Source organism: Antrostomus carolinensis, unplaced genomic scaffold, assembly GCF_000700745.2.
Source record: "Antrostomus carolinensis isolate BGI_N321 unplaced genomic scaffold, ASM70074v2 scaffold45688, whole genome shotgun sequence".
Classification (NCBI taxonomy): domain Eukaryota; kingdom Metazoa; phylum Chordata; class Aves; order Caprimulgiformes; family Caprimulgidae; genus Antrostomus; species Antrostomus carolinensis.
The window spans coordinates 670-21861 of NW_010335893.1; the positions used below are offsets into that span (position 1 = coordinate 670).

Below are 21192 nucleotides of genomic sequence, written 5' to 3' on the forward strand. Positions count from 1 at the left end.
TCTTCTGTTCTGAGTGAGAAATTCTACTGAAAGCGGTGTGAAATGAACCAGATGGGCTCTTGTTTCAATCACATTAAGTGAGCTAGAACCTGAAGACAGCACAGCTGTAATATTCTGTTGACAAAGCATCTGCTCTGAGCCATGTGTCACTAACTCTTTTTTTCCTCTCCTGAGCATTAAGGGAACCATCTGGTTATTTGCCAGGTTAACTTGATTCTGTTAGAGTGATCTTATTACAGCTAGATTACAGGTTAGCTGTGTCAGGATTAGTGTCCTGCTGTTACAGTGAGTGATGTTCATGCGTCAGGAATGTTTTATGTAAAGATGTCAAAATTAATACTGAGGAGAAAGGAAAAGAGAGAACTTGCTGTACTTCTCAGCCTTCCAGTACCTTGTCCAGAACAGTTTGTTTGCCTTTAGCAGCTGACTTCTCTGCTTGGATATTCTATAATCTGATTATCTTTTCATAGAAGAAACAATTTTCTTATTCTTAGTGACAACTTGTAAAAGTGCTTTAAATCACATTCTAGACTTGGTTTTTAATTTTTATTGCTCTGTTTCTGCTTTTCTTCCCATTAATGACCCCAGAGGATTGAAGGTCCAACTGTGTACCTATTTATTGAATGCAGTGTAACAAGGATATGACCTTTCATCATCTGATGTGGCAGCTGTGTGTAATGTTTACTGATTTTCATGTGAGGTATTTCATGACCTCTTTATTTAAAACAAACAAACAACAACAACAAAAAAAAACACACAACTAAACCTCACTGTACTTGAACCTTCAAATCATATCAGCCAGGCAAGGCATGGAAAGGGATTGGTTTCTGCAGTTTCATTGCCAGACTGAGAAGCAGTAAATTATTCTGCAACTAAGATTGGAAGCAAAACAAGGGGTTGGAATTCTCCTATCATAAAATCATAGAATGGTTTGGATTGAAAGGGACCTTAAAGATCATCTAGTTCCAACCCCCCTGCCATCAGCAGGGACACCTTCCACTAGATCAGGTTGCTCAAAGCCTCATCCAGCCTGGCCTTAAGCACTTCCAGGGAGGAGGAAACTAACCCAGGTGATGCTGTTTGAACCCACATACCCAAGTTTTGGTGTTTATCCTACTTACAAGATGCATGGCCTTGCTAAAAATCATTTGGAGGAATGGGACTGTGTAAGAAATTTTCTGATCTACACCATACATGTAGTTTTCCAATGTGTTAGGTGTTTGACTGTCCAAACATTGTCCCTGTCTAACATAGAAGATCTGATGAGGTGACAAATACCAGATATTTAACTTCTTCCAGACTTTTTTCCCGTATATTTCTCAGTAGTATAGTCAGGTAATTAGCAAAGACAATTTATTTAAAGTTCTTGTTGTTCAGGTTATTGGAAGAGTTGGTCAATTGCAGTGAAATAATTGATTATATCTGAAGGTGTCCTAAAGAAGTTTGCTCTTGGTACAGTTAGATAGATGTTTTGCACGAATACTTAAGTAAGTTTTGGTTTCTGTCACCCTGCTTCCTCTTTGCTGCTGCAGATGGCTGTGTATGTGATTTGTAAACTTACTTTCCTTTCTTACAGGATGATGTGAGGCAGAAAGTGCACCTGAATACCTTTGGCTTCTTTAAGGGTGGTTTCATGAAAGTCAGTGTCAGGAACCTTTCGCTGAAGCCACCTGTGGGCTCTGATGACAAGAGCAGCTTATCAGTAAGTCACCTTGAGTCCAATGACTGTATTCAACGTCCTGTGAAACTGCCTCTGTGCTGGGTACCTTCACTTTGGCTTTGCTCCCCACTGTGAGACATTTATGAGGATATGTATTGTGTGAGACTTATCCTTGAGCACGACCCGTTCTGCTTTAAGGATAAACTTTAACTTACTGGATCCTCTGCTGAACTCGATGCACACATCTGTAACCAGTATTGAACATAAGCTTCCTAAGCAGTTCTCTGATGTGAGATTTTCATGTTGTTGTCCTGTTGTGTTGCAAAGCATCTTTTAATCATTATATCTGTGGGTTTCCAGAATAGTGACTGTCTTATTTTTAGATGTCTCTAACACTACGTATTATTTAGCACATTATATTAATGGTTTTAATAGAGACTGAAATACTCTGGTAGAGAACAGTCCTGTGTTCTTACTCTTCTGCACAGTTCAACCTCTTTATTACTCAAGTATTAAATGTTTTCCTCAAGAAAAAACATCTGGAAAATCACTGAAATAACTTTAAAAGATTCAGGGACAGAAGGTACTTTAGATTAGTTTGGGTTTGAATCAGTATATATTTTATTCTTGGTGGATACGGATGAAGCAGCAAGTTTTTTATATTTAAATAATTTTTTGCTATCTAATGAAGTAATGAGAAATACCTGGATCCTGCCTCAAATGTAGGTTAATTTAGGGAGCAATATCTTTGACTATTTCAGTGGTGGTCTGACTTCTGATATGAGGGGAACCTGAGCTGTTTTAATTTGACGGATTCTTCTGAATTGTCTCATAGGTGGGATTCAGTTTGGATCGAACAAGGAATGATGGGTTCTCCACTTACCTGGTAAGAGATGTGAACTTACTTTTTTAAACTGGGGACATCTCATAGTCTACCTTACTCCAGGAATGGTTGGAAGAAACTAAAAAAAAGAAAAAGGCAGGGAGGAGCCTTCTTTAAATATGGGCAGATTGTAAAATTGAATTATCCTTAACACCTTGCTGGACTAAGAATGCTAATCTCTTCCTGGTGGGAAACATCCCATTTCTTATAAACAGGAGGGTACTTCAAAAATGTTTTGCTTATATTACCAGGATGAAGAAGTGGATTACTGTATCTTAAAAAAGAAACCAGAACAAGATGTCTCTGTTGTAATCTTACTTCTGGATTTCAAAACTGAAGTGTGAGTAAATAGTGTACACTACATTTTAAAGTTATTTCTCTACATTTTAAAGTTATTTCTCTAGTTGAAGCTAATGTAACACTTGTGAAAATTCTTTAAGTTTATTTTTTCGATGGGTTACGTGAGTGTTGAGGGGAGGTGAGTGAAAGGAAGAAACCTGCAGTATAAAATAGTCTAAGAATTCTTGCTGTGTGTTGGAGGGATAAGGGAAAAAGAATCACACCTTAATTGTGCTGAAGGCATGAACTTGAAGTCTTGGGTCACTTTTGCAGCTCTTGCACTGAATATGCTGTTTTACTGTTTGTCTTGAATTATCTATTTTATGGAAGTACCTTTGAGGCTACATTGCTTTCTTTTGCAAGAACAACTGTAACTGTGTGGAAACATTTCTGATGAGACTCTGATTACCAAAACTGAATAAACTTCAGCTTTCTTGTATTTGATGTAAATGTATGGTGTGACTTCTCCCACACAAAGCTCAAAGGTCCAATTGCACAGCCAGGCTGCTGTAAATCATGATCTGCTGCTGCCCTTTCTCTCTGGTTTAAAAAAAACAAAAGTCAAGACAAGTTGATTTTCCTTTATTGGGTATTTGTAGGCTATGACAAGTGGCCTCTTTACAAATGTTGATTTGCTTTCATTTTGTATAAAAACCTCTTTGTTTATTTAGTGTGAAAGTACGGTTCTCTGCAGAAGCATCTTCTTTACTACCTAAAATTTCATTTGTGTCTGCGGAAAACGTTACTGCCTTAAGTACCAAGCTGCTAAAAACTTCCGAACAGAGCAATGGTTCTGATAAAAATCTTGCAAAGACCAACCAAAATCCAGACAGCAAAGGTAAGCCTGCTAAACCTGACCTGTGTGTGCTGTCACTGCTAGTTCCTCATTGATGTGCATCCAGCAGTGTGGTGTGATCACGTTCTGGAGGCCCCATGGGGTTGAACTTGATGCACAGTCTTGTGTAAACCTGTGCATAGAGCTGCCTTTTGGGCTGGGGTCTCTTCTCCTCAGTGATTTGTGTTAAACATGTTGATCTAACAGAGTCCCAGCGTGACTGTTGGAGCCCCACAGTACCTGTGAGGAGGGGTTGAGGTACCTGGTTGTCTTTTATCTGTCAAAAAGAAGGCTAAGGAGGAATTTGGTAGCCACCACCAGCTAGTTGAAGGAAGGTTAAAAGAATAGTGATGCCAAGCTATTTTTAACAGCGGCACACAATACAACCAGTGCCTGTTCCCCCTTATTAAGTCTTGGGTGTCTCAGATTGGATGTTAGGAGGGAAAATGAGACTTTCCTAGGTAAGTATTCCAGTACTGTAGCAGACCATTTGTGGAAGTTGTAGAACTTCCATCATTCGAGGTTTTAAACACCTGACTAAACAAAATCAGGGCCAATGTGATATATTACTGACATTAGGCATGTTTTGAGTCAGAAGCTGGATTAAATACGCCCATGGGTCCTTTCCAGCCAATGTTTGTATGAGTTTGTATGTATCTTAAAAAGCTGAAATCTAGTCTGTTGCTTAGAAGCTATGATGATGGAGGAGCAACTACACCAGTAACACTTCTTGGAGGCACAGATCTTTGTCTGACTTCCAGACCAGCAGACAAAACAATTTTATAATCTCAGCTCTGATGGGATTAGCTCTAAACAGCTCATGTTATCCCTTCCTGGATGAGTTTAGACTTCAGCTCAGACTGCTCAGCACTCTCATCTGAAGTAGTCTGAATCTGTCTTGGCATGTCATGTTCACAGACTTTGATATCACAGAAAATTTTGCACAGCTGTTCTAACAAGTCAAGAAGTAAAGCTGGATGGCATGAAGATAATTGATCTGACAGCTCTAGTTTTGCTTTTCCTTGCATTAAAAAGTGTAGCAGGCACATTGACAGTGCATTGAGGTGTGGGAGCCAAAAGCAAAGCTCAAGACTTGAACTTTAGTTTCCTGGTAGAATGGGCTGACCTTATATTTGAAAAGCTTCTTATAGGAGTGGAGAGAAACTGAACATGACATGCTGCACTATTGAAGTCTCCTGTCAATTTAAGTTTCTCAAGTTCAGAACAGATATTGATTTGGCAGGTCACCTATGCTTTGTGTTTTTGTTTGTTTTTAGTGGAGCCTTGTTTAGTAGAGAGCTGAGAACTTTTTCTTTTCCTAATTAGGCTAATTAGGACTTCCACATGCTTGTCAGGCCATGTGTTAATGTCCAGATTAAGATTAGTCAGTGAGATTAACAATACTCAATCATAACATTAAAAGTTATAGCTGTAGACTGAAACAAGGCTGTAGCCTGCATCTGGTATAGGTCATCTGCCTCCTGTATCCCTGTAATTGGAGGGGTTGGAAAGATTTCCTGGGTAGGCTTTTGTAGGAGGTGTAATTGTATTAATAGTAATTTTGTAGAAGATGTAATAGAAACCTATCCTAGCAGTTGAGGATGCATTCAGAATGAATGCTAGTTGTGGAAGAGTAAGAAGGGACTTGGAAAGAATCTCTGTTAATGATTATCTAGGTAACTGCCACGCAGACAAGTATGGGAAGATTTGAGTAAGGAATTGACAACATGTAAAATGTGGTAGTCTATGAGAATGTCTAAATGCAAACACTCTTAATGTACCATTAATGCTTTTATTTCTAGATAAGAAGTCCAAACGAAGTACAACATCCTCCCAGGTAAGAAACCATCTGCTGTTCTCTTTCAGGAAGAACCTGGGAGAATGTTCCAATATAAGCATAACCAGAAAGTGGAGAGTATTTCTATTTCTCTCAGCTTCTACTGTAAATACACAGAATGCAGTTTTGATTGTCTGGATGATGTAGCTAAATTTGGTAGTTACCTGCTTAAAAAAAAATAAAAAAATAATCTAAAAGTCTCTTTTCTTTTTCCCAGAGCATAGTAGAACAAGAACATCCAGTTCACAATGACAAAGGAACTTTTTCATTTCAGGTAGGGTGCCTGTCAGTCTCTACTCTTAATGTGTGCAGACAGTTCCTTCACTGTACTACTCTGTGAAAAGTACAAGTCTGTTGGTCCCTATTGTAATCTCCATTTCTTTGTTATAGATGCCTCTCTGATAACTCAGTAAGTTTTTGAGAGGACTTTTGTTAAGAGTAAATGGTGGAAATCCATTTCTTCATAAGGTGTGGGAGCTGTTTTAAACTGTCTGGTATGATGCAGTTCTGAATATCTCAGCCTGTGAGCCTCAGCATATTAAAGTTCACTGTGGTGCAACTAGTGCATACAGATTTCTAACAACAGACAGCTGTCACCTGACTGCTCACTCACTTAAGAGGAAGATACTCAATATGAAACCAGATCAATGCTTTGTTTCAGCACCCTAGTTCACTAGTGATTGTTTGTTTCTATAAAACAAACACATTTAGAAATCTGCTATGTGACACAAATCTTATTTCCATCGCTAGCACAATGTGTGTAGTTGGGGGAGGAAGAAGTGCTGCTTATGCTTTAGGGCAAATATGACTGAAATTTTAAGCTTCACCATGTTAAATACACAACACTTCTTGGTATCTTTTTGCTGTTGTGAAGTAAGTTAAACACTGATACCTAAAGGTCTTCAGTAAAGGTCTTGGATTACCAGAGTGCGTGATCATAGAGAGGTGAAATGGTTTTGCATCTGGAATTGTGTTGAAACTTACAGATATGCTGGTATCCTCAGAACATTATACTTGCTGAAAGGAACCAACTGATGATTGACTCTTTTCATGCCTCAGTAGAGATGGTTTCTTACAAGGACAACCCTGTTGTGAGTGAGAATAATGCTGACTTTCCTATTCCTTGTTTTCAGTTTTTTTTTAACATCAGCTCTGATAACCAAGAAGGTCTCTACAGCCTGTATTTCCATAAATGTGTTGGCAGTGATGGGCCGATGAATGATCAGCGACTGTTTAGTCTTGATGTGAGTATAGCTTCTCAACTATAATTAAATCATTCACTTAGGCTGAAATATACAGCTTTCAATTCTAGTTTGTATGCCAAGCACACACTGTACCTAAGTGTGTATATGGGATGGGAAGTGATTCAGAGTTGTGCATTTAATCTCTGTAGTGGCATTTCTGAAGGAAGCAACTGTAGTAAGAAGAATTAAAATACTAGTTTTGGAGAAATATCTGGAAAACTGAAGACTGTGTGGGCTGGGTTCAGTCTATGCAGTTGTGACTAGATGCTGTAATGAGACAGGAGCCAAACCAGATGTTCATGTCTTGCTGTGCTCAAAAATAGCTTTTTTTTCTTTACAGAATTTCAAATATTAAGGCTGTTGCTGCAATCTAAATTGTTGGTATTTGTGAATTCAGTGTTTTTGCTTTTTCTGGGCTATTAAAGATGCAAATGTCTTACCTCTTTTAACATCCAAGAGTTTGGTCCTATGCTCTTTTGAGCCAGAGTGCATTATCATCTCAGGCTTTCCCTCTTTTTCTTTCCTGTGCTCATGCTGGCATCCCTGCTGGTGTGTAGTGAGCTATTCTGGAATGAATCCTCTCACTGACTGAGGTAACTCTCAGCCAGATCAGACCCTGAACTGCTTTTTACATGGTTGTGCTGATGTAACAGCAAGGGAAAAGCAAGGGAACATGTCAGTGATAGAACTTAGCAGCCTTAACTCAGACTAGACTACTTGAAATCTGCTTCTGAAGTTGTACGTTTGAGGCAGAGTTTTCGAATTGCTGTTTGTTGCTTTGACCCACTGAAGAAACTGGAGAGAAGACCCCCTGGATAACTAACCTTCTTGGTTGTATTTAAAGATGCAGGACAGTTTCAGTGCTGCAAACTAGTCTTGATGCATGATTTGAGTGAAGTCCTAGCACATAACTGAGCCATTTAGGGGCATAAATAGGATGTCAAATAAAGCTTCTGTTTTCTCAGCCAGGGTAATAGGCTTGCAGCAGAGTGCTTCATTTCTCTTGACAGGTGAAGAAATCCACTGTAGTAAACCCAAGAGAGAGTTTTTCAGCTTTTTCTACTCTCTCCACACCTAAAATCAGGAGTGTTCTACAAAACCTGTTGTTCATGCAAGGTTGTAGATACTGTTTCCAAATCAAACGTGGGCGAACTCTGAAATCTGGTATAAGGAACAACTATTCTTTGGGAAAATCACTTTGCCTTTCTGAATTAAGTTGTATAACTGAAGCACTGGAAAGGAACCTCTGTCCTTTTCTGCTTTTCAGGGCAATTATTGTTGTGAGTGTAATTTTGCAAAATGTTTTGAGATGCTTGAGGATGAAGACTTTTATTTTTTTTCTTTGAGAAGAAGCCACAACTTCAGAGAAGTTAATTTTTAAATGAGCTAATTTGATTGTGAGCTGTAATTGTTAATGCTTTAACAAAATGTTTTTACAACTGTACACATAACACAACTTTAATATTCAGATAGAAATTACGGAAAAGAATCCTGAAAGCTACCTCTCAGCAGGTGAGATCCCACTGCCAAAACTTTACATATCCATGGCTATCTTCTTCTTCCTGTCTGGAACTGTGTGGATCCACATACTACGTAAACGCAGGTAAGCGGACTAGTTTGGTGTCAGTGACAAGTATGGGCCTACCTTGTTTGATTTTAATTTTTTATTCCTCTTCTTATGCCCAATTCACAATCAAATTTAATTAGTTAAAACTCCAAATCTGGCTCTGTATTGTATGCCTAATACGTATGGTTTATAGTTGAAAACAGCTGCTTCTGTCAGTGTCGTTGTTGAAGACTCTTGCTCTAAAGTTATCAAGTCTTAGGTTAAGAAATTCTTCATGTAGTGTACATATTAAAATATATTGTGGCAACAAATAAACAGGAAATTCCTGTAGATGATGGAAGAACACTATTTGAAAATAACTCTAAATAACAAGAAAAACTTGATCATTTTTTTTATGTGGGGAGTGGCAGCTTATGGCAGTGGAGAGCCATAAACATTTTGATTATAGATGAAAGTGATAGGAATTCCTAATTGAAAACTATGTTTCTTAATAGTTGAAGCATAGCATCAGAAGCCAGGATCATCTCTGATTCCATGTTGGCTTTACCTTTGACTTGTCTGAAGTACACTTGGTGATGTGGTACAGTGGTTTGGGGGCAGTGATACACATTTGAATTCTGTTTATCGAATTTTATAATAATTGTGATTTATATATGCAAGATGTTCCTATGACTTACTAGTTTTAGTTAACCCAAGTATTAAAAACCAGAGTTTTAGAACATGTCGTTGAAATGTTGTTCAGGATGTTGTGAAAACTTGGATTGCAGCATTAAAGGGGATCCTCTTACACTAATAGTTAGCTCAGCCTGGGAGTTACTGTTTCACATTTATGGGTTTTAAAGAAATAGCCTTGGGATCTGAAATTTTTACTGCTGGTTTGTAATTGACAACCTTCCTTCTTTTTTTTCTTCCCAGAAATGATGTTTTTAAGATTCACTGGCTAATGGCAGCCCTCCCTTTCACAAAATCTCTGTCCTTAGTCTTCCATGCGGTATGTATAAAGTCTGTGCCTTAAATTGTTCAGGTGGGAAGTAGAAACATGGAATTCAGGGCATGCTGTTAGAGAAACCTGCTTTGGCAGGGGAGAATGGGAGGGGGAGAGAAGTGTCTTTCATAGTGAAGCATTGAACTAGATGAACTTTAAAGATCCCTTCCAACTTAAACTGTTCTATAATTCTGTTAACTGAACTGCAGCTGTTTGGTGAAGTGATTTCGTTCTCATCAGCAAATTCTGACTTTAAATACAATTGAGATCGTGGCCTGAAGCAGTGAAGCAGCAAGCATATGTGAGGGTCGAATGAGTTCCGTGAATTCTAATGTTTTGGCCATCTGAGGCTGGCTTGAAAGCTTGGGCTATGTTGCTGTTCCAGCTGTGTGGTTTGTAATAAATGTTAATAAATTGAAACCTTGATGAATATTTGTAAAATTGAAGGGCACTACTTTAGATGAAGTATTGTGGTGTATTCTAGCAGACCTAACATTGTGAGCTTTGACGCTTTCGGTACATGAAGTCTCTGCTGAATTGTATTGACTTTGTCTTTCCATTGGAAAGGTCTCGTAAACAAAGGTAATGACAAGCATTTAATCCTGCTGCCAGCCATGATCTTCACCTTCACGTTCATCATAGAATAACTGCTACAAACAGTTTTGGCATCTAATTGATTGAATCTGGTTTCCAGTGAAAGTGAAACTAGAAAGCCTCTAGTCACCTAATGCAACTGAACTTGAACAAATGAATAAATAGATTACAAATGCAGTTGTTTAAGTGGAGGAACTGTGTGGGAAGAATGTAGATTGTATGAGATGTATCCACTAAAACTTAGGAAATACAGCAAATGGAAATTACCACATTGTTGCTAAACAAAACTGGAACACATCAGGAGGAAGTATTATCTGAGATGTAACAGAGCTGGGTTGGTACACACTGATTGGAAAATGAAACTTGAAATGGCTGTTAGAGACCTATTTTATAGACATGAGTGGGGCTTGTTAAGTAATGTACTGTATTTTCTGCTTCCAGATCGACTATTACTACATTTCTTCTCAGGGATTTCCTATTGAAGGCTGGGCTGTTGTTTATTACATCACTCACCTGTAAGTGTGTCAGAAGATTGATGTGATAGATTCAAACAATGAAACTGAATTCCCTGTGGGAGTGCCTGCCTCCTTCCCTCCTGAGCAAACTGGAAAATTGCTGATTCTTTGGTACTGTGGTCTGAATGGCAGGACAACAATCAGCTCTATTTGAAGGGGAAAGCTCTATTTACAGAGGGCAGCTGCAGAGCATTTGTACTTATCTGGATGGTGGAGTAAAATGAGAAGAAATGCTTTGCTCTTCTTTGTTCATACTAATATTCAAGTATCTAATTTGCTCTTGGTGTGAATGGTAAGAGGGTACAGCTGCCAATGTTTTATCCTGTTGAGGGTGGTGAATGGATGACTCCCCCAGGAAAAGATTGCATATATTGACAATTGTGAATGAAGTGTAATATTGCTGTGTGATAACACAGTTGTAAGCAAGTACATCTGCTTCGCTGTTGTAGGATAAGCACTTGCCAAAATTATGAATAGCAAGGCATTTGTTTGGGTTTGTGGCTTTACTGACTGTAGGAGAGAACCTGGGCAGAAGAGGAAGTGTGATTTTTCTCACTGCAGAATCTGTTTCTCTTTCAGACTGAAGGGTGCTCTTCTGTTCATCACTATCGCCCTTATTGGTACAGGCTGGGCTTTTATTAAACACATCCTGTCAGATAAAGACAAAAAAATTTTCATGATTGTCATCCCACTTCAGGTGAGGAGTGAGCTGTGTCAATACTTAACTATTTTGTGAGTGAACTGCTTGTGGAAACTGTAAAAGGCTGTGAATACAAAATACTGTGTAGTTACTGCTGGAATTTCCTGGGCCAGAATTTGCTTCTGTAATTTTCTCCACTTTTTCTCCCTATATTGAGTATGGAGGTAATGGTGATCAAATGGTGTCAGCAAATGAACAACTAGCTGTTGTTCCGCAGTGTAGTCATGCTGGGGCAAAACCTGGGCTGCAAAGCAGAAATTAAATGGAAGTTGTTACTTCTGAAATGCTTGGTGAATGGGCTTAAGGGAAAAAAAGGGGGCAGGGAAACTGAGACTTGTAGGTCTGTTGGGTCCGAGGGAAACTTTCCCAGTGTGTTCAAAGGGGTCGGTGCTTATACTCCATGAACTGAATTAAATTGGAGGGCAGCACTTCTATTTGTTGTAGGTAAAACAGCTTTTCTGCCTTTCCAGATGGAAACCCTGAGCCAGGTGCAAAACCAGAAGTGTATAGTTAGTGTTTGAGGCTCTTACAGAGCTCAGATGTGGAGTACAAAATGTAGTTGATGACCAGTTTGAATTATTGGCTTAATTTAGAATAATGTGTGTAGACTGTTTGCTATCTGTGTATATGTGGAAGCCTGTTTCTGTATCTTTATAAATAGATTTTGCTCTTTTTATCTCTACTGATATAGTAGATCTAGCATAGTATATAACAGAAAAGACTACTTTCTGAGTGTCAGCAGAAATAAGTTCCAATTGGTTTTATTTCTGTAAATCCTGTGAAGATGTTGCTGAATGTGTGACTTTCTTGACATATTGCTTCAGAAGAATTATTGATGTTACTGACTGGGCTCTTTCTGCAACTGTGGGACAGCTTTTGCTGAATTGGCAGCCCACATCTGGAATCTCCTTGGAAAGCTGCTGAAACCATTAAACATGTTTTGTCCTGTAGGTACTGGCAAATGTGGCATACATTATCATAGAGTCAACAGAAGAAGGGACAACTGAATATGGACTGTGGAAAGAAATCCTCTTCCTGGTAGACTTGCTATGTTGTGGAGCCATCCTATTTCCAGTGGTATGGTGAGTCACTGTATGTGTTGTGTGGTTTCTGAGCCATGATGGCTTCAGCTGTTTCTGAACTTAATGAGTATTGACTGATAGTTAAAGTTAAAGATACTGGCAAAGTAAAGAAGTCCTTTGGAGTCAAGTGTTCTGTTAACTTTTTAAAAACAGTATCAGTCTTAACACTTTGATCTTGTGTTGTGGAAGTTGCTTGTTTTGAGGATGTTAAAGTGGGGATAAGATAAGGTGGATGGCAATTTAAGCATGGCCAACACAGTGCAGACTATAGGTGCTTTTGAAACTTGAGAGTTTTGCAGAAGTGCTGACTCTTTTACATTGAGAAATGGCATTTTGCTTTACTGACTGAGGTTGGAAACTAGACTGTTAAATTCTAAAAACAATAGTGCTGTCTAAGATCAATGCTGCCTTCAAGCAGAATAGCTGCATTTTTACTTGACCGTTTAGAAGAAATAATCCCACAGGGAGCATTTCCCTGCCCTTCCTTCCACTCTACTTGGCAGGGAATAATGTTGGTTATATAAAACTTGACCAAAACACAGATAATTCAGATAAACACTATTGTTGCTTCTTGCCAGTTAGTCAGAACATTTATCTTCTAAATTCATTTTAGACTTAATTGGATAAACAGCTGGGTTTAAAGGAGTATATGAAGGAGCTTCTGGCTCCTTGCTTGGTAAACACAGAATATTCTTCTTTTTCTCCAGTATTTCCAGTATTTTTTTCTGAAACAGAGTGAATATAAATTCTAGTAAACTTGTAGTCACTCTGGAATATGTGACTCTTGAGTGTTTAAACAAACTGTTTCATAATGTGTGCGTGTGTGAAGAGACATATGTGTTGCTCAGGAGATGGGAGTGAGCTTCAGCTTGACTTGTGAGAGTGCGTTTTGGTTGTCCTTACCTTCCCAATTGTCCTCTGTGTAAGGGCAAAAGCCTACACAGTCTTGGTGGCCTTCTGCCAAGGCTGGGAAAGATCTTCCAAGAAATTGTCCCTTCCCCCATTCCAGTCAAAATGCTGCAGCTCTTCTGAGGCTGAGAGCATTTGGGTATGGTAAAGAAAACTGCAAGAATATTAACTTTAATTGTGGAGGCTCTGATTTCCTATATTAAAGGTGACTTTTACAGTCACAGCTCTTACTACCTAATGCTAGAAATCTGTATGTCCTACTTAGTGATATGCTGGTACAGAACTTGCTTTCCATAAAGGAAGTGTATCTGAAGAACAAATGAGTTTGGGTGAGCTGCCCTGTGACTGTTTATAGAGTGCAAGCAGTGTTCCTGCATTGTCATGGTACCAACATAAACTGACAGTGAAGTCCAGGACAAAAAATCCTGCTCCTTTTTCATCTGGATAGTGTCACTGCAGCTGGTGGGATGACTCATGTGAGCAAGGTGACTAAGATTTGGCCCTTAAATTTACATTCCTGCGGGGTAGCTTCTGTTACATAAGTTGCCTATGTAGACATGTAAGCTGTAATCAACTATTTAAATGAAAAGAGCTTAAAAGAGCAGTAAGATGCCAAATGCTTGACAGTACTCTGAATAGTAGCTCAGCTTAATTGTACAAGTGGAAAGCATTATGCTGGAAAATGCCCCAGTTTCTCACTCTGCTCCTTCCCTCCCACAAAGCATTCTGTAGGCTGAAGTAGGCTTTGGCAATTGGCTTTCTTAATCACAAGGAGATACAGATACTTGAACTAACTGCCTGAGGTGGGGTGGGGGGGTGAAATATATGCGGTGCCAAGCATGCTAAGCACGGTTAATTATGAGCATACTCCAGCCATAAAGAGCTAACAACTTGTCAGTGTTCTAGAGGGCTGCAGTGAAAAGGGAGTGCAAAAGTTATAGCTAATCTACTCTTTCTTATTTTTATTTTTTAGGTCAATAAGACATTTACAGGAGGCTTCAGCAACAGATGGGAAAGGCAAGTAATCTGTAATTTTTTTCTGTTTTATGCTACATGCCATATGATAATGCTGGAATTTCAAACACATGATGCTGATTTAAAATACGTAAACTAAAACTACCAATTTATACTATGTTATTGTCGCACTGCAGCTTTTCCTGAGCAGGCTTGTGGGAATAACTTTTGGAAAATGACCTTTTTCTTGTGTTACTTTGACTATCAGAACTTGTACGTGGAACTCATTCTCTGATATTTGCACAGCTTGCAGCACTCAAGCTAGACACAGTATCTACAGCAAATAATCTTGACAGATTTGTCTTCTTTTCTCAATTTGAGTGTTCAGAAGCAGAACTAGAAATGAACTCCAGAATTGCTGACTGTTAGTCAAAATAGTACCTTATTTCAATTTCTGCAGAAATCTGTTCCTTTCAGAATAGAGGGAAACAAACCTCATTATGAAACAAAACATAAATTGGCAGTCAGTGTAACACAGTTCTTGACTTGTCCATGTTTGTACAATGGCTTAAAGGACTGCTTGTGTAAAGTCGAGTTATGTTTATTGTAGCAGTGAAAAAGAGGTGATGGATGGAAAGCCAACCCAAATATGGCTTCTGTAGTGTGTGCTTTTCCTGCCTTATCTGCTCACTTCTTTTGAGTTAGTTCCTCAGTTGGCTGCAGTTGCAAGCCACAGAGCATTGCACTGGCTTCCTTGGAAGCAGGCAGCCATTTCAGTATTCTGTCATTTGACTGATGACTTTTCTTGAAAGCTTTATTTGTAGAAGGTACTTTGTTAGCAACGTCTTTTCAACCCAGTCTTGTCCCTTAACTCTTGTCTCTCCTCTCTGGAGGTAGCCTCCTAGGTCTGGATGCCTCCCAGCCATGTTCTGGCTTCCAGTGAGACACTTGCATTTCAGTGGAGATTGCCTCTGTGGTCTAGTAGGTGTGAAGTATAAGGCTGGGTACTGAACTCAGCTCTGTGCAGATCATAGATTAGGTCTTTTCTTGCCATCTGTTAAATTGAAACAACAATGAAATTGAGCACAGCATTTCTTTTGAGATTCAAAGTAGTTTAAAAAACAAAACAAACAAACAAAAACCTCACAAAAACACCCAAACAACCACCAAAAAACCCCCAACAAAACAACAAACCACCAAACATATGCACACATGGAAAAAACCTCACCCCAAACCTAAAGAGGGGAAAATACTAATTTCTATTAGAAACCAAGGTAAGAGGTTAGTGTTGATAATGTAACATGAATGTTGTTGGTAGCTTTCTCATCAGTGTGTTCACATGGGTCCACTGACATTCACTGAATGAATTTGTTCTACCTTGTCCACTGAGCATATCTTCTGGAGTATTTATGCTCTTACTATTAGAAAGTCTGCTTAAATTTAGACGTTCCTTGAAGCAGTTCCTTTCTTCTGAACTGAGGACTTTCACATATGTAAGGCCTGATTCTGAACTGAAGCCACCACGTGTGACTGCAAGTAGAGGTCAGCTTTCCTGTGAGTAAGGCAGAGCTGCTGGGTGGCAATGCAGCCTGTGACTATTCCAGTGCTGAGCACTCAGCAGCTACTGCAGGTAACTGACCCAAACCCTCTAGATCTGTGTTGGCCTCAGGTGATCACCCCGTGCCTACCGTGCACTTGATGGTTCTTGTCACAAGATGGTGCTATGGAGTTTGCTTAACTTTAAAACATTGAGTGGAGGAGAAAAGTAAGGTGGTCACATCAGGGATGTTCAGCATAAAGACCAGACCTGTCAACTGTTCATCCTAGTGAGTGGAATCCAGATTTGAGTAAAACCCAGCAGTTCTGAAGGATGCGGTGTAGTGTATAATGGAGGTAAAAGGAAATGGTGATCTGAGAAGAACTGGTTGTGTCTTTATAGCTAGTTAGTGCTGTGCACAATAGCCCTTAAGGACCATTCTTAGTCCTCTGTTCTGTGTTGTTCTCCACGGGTAATGGTGCTTTTTATAATGAATGTTGCTTGTGGATCATCTAATGCCATTACTACGCTTAGTTGTGCAGATCCTGCAAGTTCAATTGTGTGTGGAGAGGGACTTAGCAGCTGTGTTATGCTACACTAATAACAAAAGAATAGCTAAGGAAAAAATTTTCAGGGAAAACACTGCATAGGTTGGCAGCAGATTGTGGCCAGGACAGCCACAGTGCTGGGACTCACTTATGAAATACGGTGTGGTTAGAATATTTAGAGACTGTTGAGAGGAGCCTGCGGGGAGCAAGTGAATGACAATGTGATGCCAGAAGCAGAATGTTACCTAATGATATGCTGCTAATGTGCCTGGTTGGGAAAACTGGAAGTGATGTGGCTGCACTGTAATAAGGTAAAATCATTCATGTTAGGCTATTCAATGAATAGTCTTGACTAGAACCTCATGTTCTTAACTCTGGAGGTTTCCATTGGAGACCCTGTTCTGCAGAGGTGCTGCACAGTCTCGTATCTTCTCATGAGGAAAATAGGACCAGTGCTAACTCCAAAATCACCAGCTTTTTTTTTTCTCCCTTTTTTTTTTTTCCCCATGATGATCATAGTTTTCTCCTGAATTGGTTAAAACTACTGGATCCTTTCATATTTAGTTCAACTGCTGCACTGACTGTCTGCACAAGATTGAGCTGACTGAATCTTGTACAGACAGTTCTGGTTGGACTGCCTGTTGCTTGCTAGGATTTATTGTCTGCTATTACCTCAGACGCTGTTTTCCCTGTTCTTTCACACAGACTTCATTAACTTATAGGGTGTCTTGGGGAGTTATATACTGTAAATTCAATAGCTGTTTTTCCTGGTATTGAGTCTTCTGGTGACCTTCTTGCTGGTGAGAAAGGCTTAAGGAAAATTATTCTTGCTTCCTTGTGTCTATTAGAACTAACAACTCCAGGACTTCATGGCTCAGTATCCTGGTGGTGTTTCCTGACTGTATTGTCCTTTTCCAGCTATTTCACAACCTGTTTATTAGATAGCACTCCCTTGGGTCAAGTGCAGCCATGACTGCAGTGTGACTAGACTAGGAATGAAGCAGAAGGCTGGTTGGACTACCAGTCTTTTGGACTTAGAGCTGTGGTTGCAGTAGGCCTTTATATTAACAGTGTACAATTAAAAAGCCTTGTTATAAGTAGCAATGATTTGCAGTCACTAGTTAATGGTAATTCAAATTTGATTTTTTTTTTTTGAAAGATTACTTTTCTACAGTGGGAAAGCTCTAGAGGAATGGGTCTAAAGCCATCATTATCCAGGGAGACCTTACATGCACAAATGCTGTAGTTTGCTAGTGAAGAGTAGGCATGGCACAGTGATACAGCTGGGTTTAAGCTGCCTGGTTGTTTGCTTTTTTTTCCCTTGAAGGTGATCTTTAAAGCAAAATATCTGACCTGCACAGGCTTCTTATCTTGCACAGCAGTGGGTGTAAACATCTCATTCTCAGAAGCTTTTTTTTCTTCCCCTTTTAAAATCTCCACCTTCAGACTTAAGCAAGTGCCTAGCTGCAGTTCTTTGGTCTGTCACTGCATTTTCGTTCAGATGGGAGCATGCTCTCTGTCCATTTCTAGATCTGCATTACAGATGTCTTGCAGATTTAAGGAAATCAGCCTTGCAAACGGAGCTAGAATTGTTTACTACCACTACCTTGTTTACAGGCATCATGACAAAAAGAGGAGAGGTGGTATGTTGCAGTAAACTTGCTTATTGTTGTTTGAAACTGAAAAGTTTTTGGTCACTGGACCTCTGAAGTCTCATAACCCACTCTTGTGTATCATGCTATTTGTTATTTGAGGGAGGAATGGAAAGCTGGAAGCACCACTACAGTTTTTGTTGTTCTTGTACCTCTGTGTATCTGATGAGAGATGTGGAACTTGGTGCACTCTGCTCATGAACAGTTAGCTATTTTCCTGAAGCACTGCAGCATGTCATAGCTGGCAGCAAAATTGGGGGAAATTCATTGCAGTGTGTAGCCCCCAGGCAACGTTCCCTGTGTGCTGTGCAGTGGGCAAATGATGATTAACGCTTTCATCCTTGCCCCCATGTCAGGAAAAAAAAAACCTGCTGTATTCAGTGTCTTCCTGCTTCTGTATGATGAAAATGCTGTGAACAAAGAGCCTGATCCTGCGTGGTGCAGAACACCCTCTGCTTGGCTGAGCTCAGCAGATGCTGGAGGCAATGACTCCGTGGAGAACCAAGCTAAAACACCTCCGCAGCTCTCCAGTGAGGAGGAGGGGGTAGTGCAGGAGTAAACATGCTCCAGGCAGTACATGGGCATCTCAAACCTTGAGATAAAGCTTAGTGATTTAAGTGTGGAGACCTCAGTGGATAGCACTGCAGGGGTGGGGAATGTTGAGGAATGAAATAGGCCCATTATGTTCCAGTGTACCACTTCCAGGCGCCCTAGATAGCTCTCCAGGGTTGATGGAGCAATTACGTGGTGGAGGTGCATTGCTTATCCTGTACTCTAACTCTGGTGGGGAGCTTTTTGTGCCAAGTGGCTAATGTGTTTCAGAATATTCAAGATTAACTAGTCTGTGCCACCTTCTCGTGCATGACACAGAGTTCATGTATCTGTTTACTTGGCCTCTTTTTGGTATAGGAATGCTTCTAAGCAGAGTGTTATAGGGATTATAGAGCCATACCTCTCAGAGTTACTCTTGGAGTTGGTTTTTGAGGTTTGGATCTACGTGTGTGCCTTCGTTCTTGGTGGCTAGGGGAAATAGAAAACTTCCATTTACTGTTTGGTAATAGCACAGGTTGCATTTCAAATGCACCAGAGTTAGTATAGTGCACAAAGCACTGTAGAAATATTCTTAGCTGTACTTTACTGAGTTCACTCAAGATGCATTATGGTTTGCTCTTGCATACTATATTATCTGGACTTGAGCTCCCTGTGCCCTCAGCTGCAGTGCTCTTATTGTTATTAAACACACATCCTAAAAAGATCAGATTTATTCATCAAAAAGCTATTGTCTGATAGTGTGCAAGGTTGTAGTGGATGGTCTGACTTTCTTTTTCCTCACCTTGTAGGCTGTCTCAACATTTGAAATTAAAACAGGGCAATCTAAAAAAGCAACTGATTATCAAAATTCTGTGGTATGCTATATTTGATGAGTGCAGATCAGGCTATTGCAGGCACAAGCTGTTAAAGTAAATGATGATAGAGAGGGCAAACTGAGGGAAGCAAGGTATGAATGTTATAAACCTTTCTTGGAGGACAGCATTTATCTTTTTAATTATTCTATGAAAGAGGTGGATAACAAGTATGAACTCATTTGTAAAACCTTTGGTACAAAGTCTCTACTTTTTTTTTTCTTTTCCTTGCTCTGCATTTAAGTCCTGTTCCTTGAAGAATGGTTATCATGCTCAAAACATAAATTTACCCAACCTTTACTGCGTGCTGTGATTGCTGCTGTGTTATCACAGCTTTACAGGTTGAGGCTGTGAGTGATTCAAGTTGTAAGTGACAGCTGCTGGCCCAGCCTCTCTCCTTGCAAGTGTTGCTGTCAGTGTCTGGACTGCCAGGCTAAGGTAAATTGAAGTTCTAAAGTGTCCAGCATAGCAAGACTCGAATGTTACTGCTTGGAGCACATTCAGCCTGTGAAAAAGCAATTCACAGGCTCCTGATGCCAAGCAACCGTGATTTTTAGACTTTCTCCAGAACAGCATGTGCTGTAACTTTGAGCTGTTTAAAAAAACCTGGCAGAATTTTGTAGACGTGCATTAATACTGACTTTAGTATCTGATAGTGGAGCAAAGTATTCCTGAAGTTGAGGCAGCTAGAGGAGAGCACCTAGTTGTGGTAAATAAGCAAGCCAGCTTCCAGAGGTGGCTCTTCAGTCTTTCTACTTGGTAATAGCTCTTCTTTTTCCTCCCCTCACCCTTCTTTCCCATGTTCAACCATTCTAAGTATCTGGATGTACCATCCTATGACTCTTTGGTATTGATTATCATGATGAGTAGGTGAGATCTTGAGCTGTGCTCTGTCAGTTGGGAGAAGGGGTGTTATGATGCTTCAGTTGGCAGCCAGATCTTTGGCTTCACTATCCTTTCCTCCTATGCACTGTGTGAATCCAACAGAAATGACTCCCCAGCTCACTCAGTTGTTGACTGCAAAGCACTGATGGACTGGCAGTTTGAATCACAGCTGTTGAGTTGGTGTTCCTTTAACTACAAAGCCTGGTAATTCTCATGGCCTGTCATTGCACCAGTTGGTGGCAGTTCTTGAAGCTGAATGCAATGAGTTCAAAATAGATCTTTCTGTGTATAAATTGGTATGTGGTAAATCACAAGATCTTCATGGTCACCCTTAATGTAGCTCTCCTTTAAATAGGACAATAATACTTCCCTGCTTCATGATTTAATGAGTTTGTCCTGCATATTTACATGCTTTAATCTTCCTCCAACTGTATTATGAAAGCTTTTAAACTTGGGTTATGTGGTAGAGCACCAGACCCATGAAAATCTAAGTTTTATTCTTGCTATTTAGATGTGGGGAAATGAGCTTTTGTGAGGGACAGAAATGAGGGAGAAGTAGCTAAACCAGTCTCTCGGGGCTGATTTAGCTACCAAGGATTTAGTTAGGTTCTTGTTCAGTTCAAGCAGTTCCAAGTCTTGCCCTCTGTTGCTCAGTGAAGTGCTCTGTGCTTCACTGCTGGTATTCCACAGATGCAAGTCTAGAACTTGGGCAGTGCTTTCTGGAGTCCAGAACTGTATGTAGATGAATAGTAGATATTACTCTATCTTCAGTGTTTCATTTTGCAGTCCAGAAGGGATCATCCTCCCAAAACTGAGAGCTAGTGTTCTTCTGACATGCTGTGCCATAAGATTGTCCCCATGAGCAAAAATCTTTCTCAAAGCCAACCCAAACTGACTGGTGTTTGGATCAGCGGTGCACAGTGTGAGCTTTAGCTGCATGGAAACAAACTCGGTGTTCCTTCACAAATAAGGTTTGCTTTTTGCAGTGGATGATTTCTGTGAGGAAGTGCAAGTGAAGTGAGGCACAATGTGTGGCACTTCCACATCTAATTAAAAAAAAAAA

At 39.8% G+C, this 21192-nt stretch overlaps 1 protein-coding gene across 1 annotated transcript; it reads left to right on the forward strand.

The window, feature by feature from the left end:
* The first annotated feature begins 1582 nt into the window (after positions 1-1582).
* LOC104519174 (protein GPR107) lies at positions 1583-14175 on the forward strand. The gene is made up of 13 exons (XM_010174680.2): positions 1583-1702; positions 2496-2546; positions 2795-2883; positions 3554-3720; positions 5520-5554; positions 5772-5828; positions 6688-6798; positions 8268-8401; positions 9281-9356; positions 10386-10459; positions 11039-11156; positions 12111-12241; positions 14124-14175. Exons 1-13 carry the CDS (start codon positions 1634-1636, stop codon positions 14173-14175), a joined length of 1164 nt encoding a protein of 387 aa, XP_010172982.2. The 5' UTR covers positions 1583-1633.
* The last annotated feature ends 7017 nt before the right edge of the window (positions 14176-21192 follow it).

Bases quoted from the DNA above. Each gene is read 5' to 3' on its own strand.
- LOC104519174 (XM_010174680.2), top strand. From the start codon at position 1,634: ATGAAAGTCAGTGTCAGGAACCTTTCGCTGAAGCCACCTGTGGGCTCT. The intron at 3,721-5,519 runs GTAAGCCTGCTA...TTTTATTTCTAG, and splicing joins CCAAAATCCAGACAGCAAAG to ATAAGAAGTCCAAACGAAGT. The intron at 10,460-11,038 runs GTAAGTGTGTCA...TTTCTCTTTCAG, and splicing joins GTTTATTACATCACTCACCT to ACTGAAGGGTGCTCTTCTGT.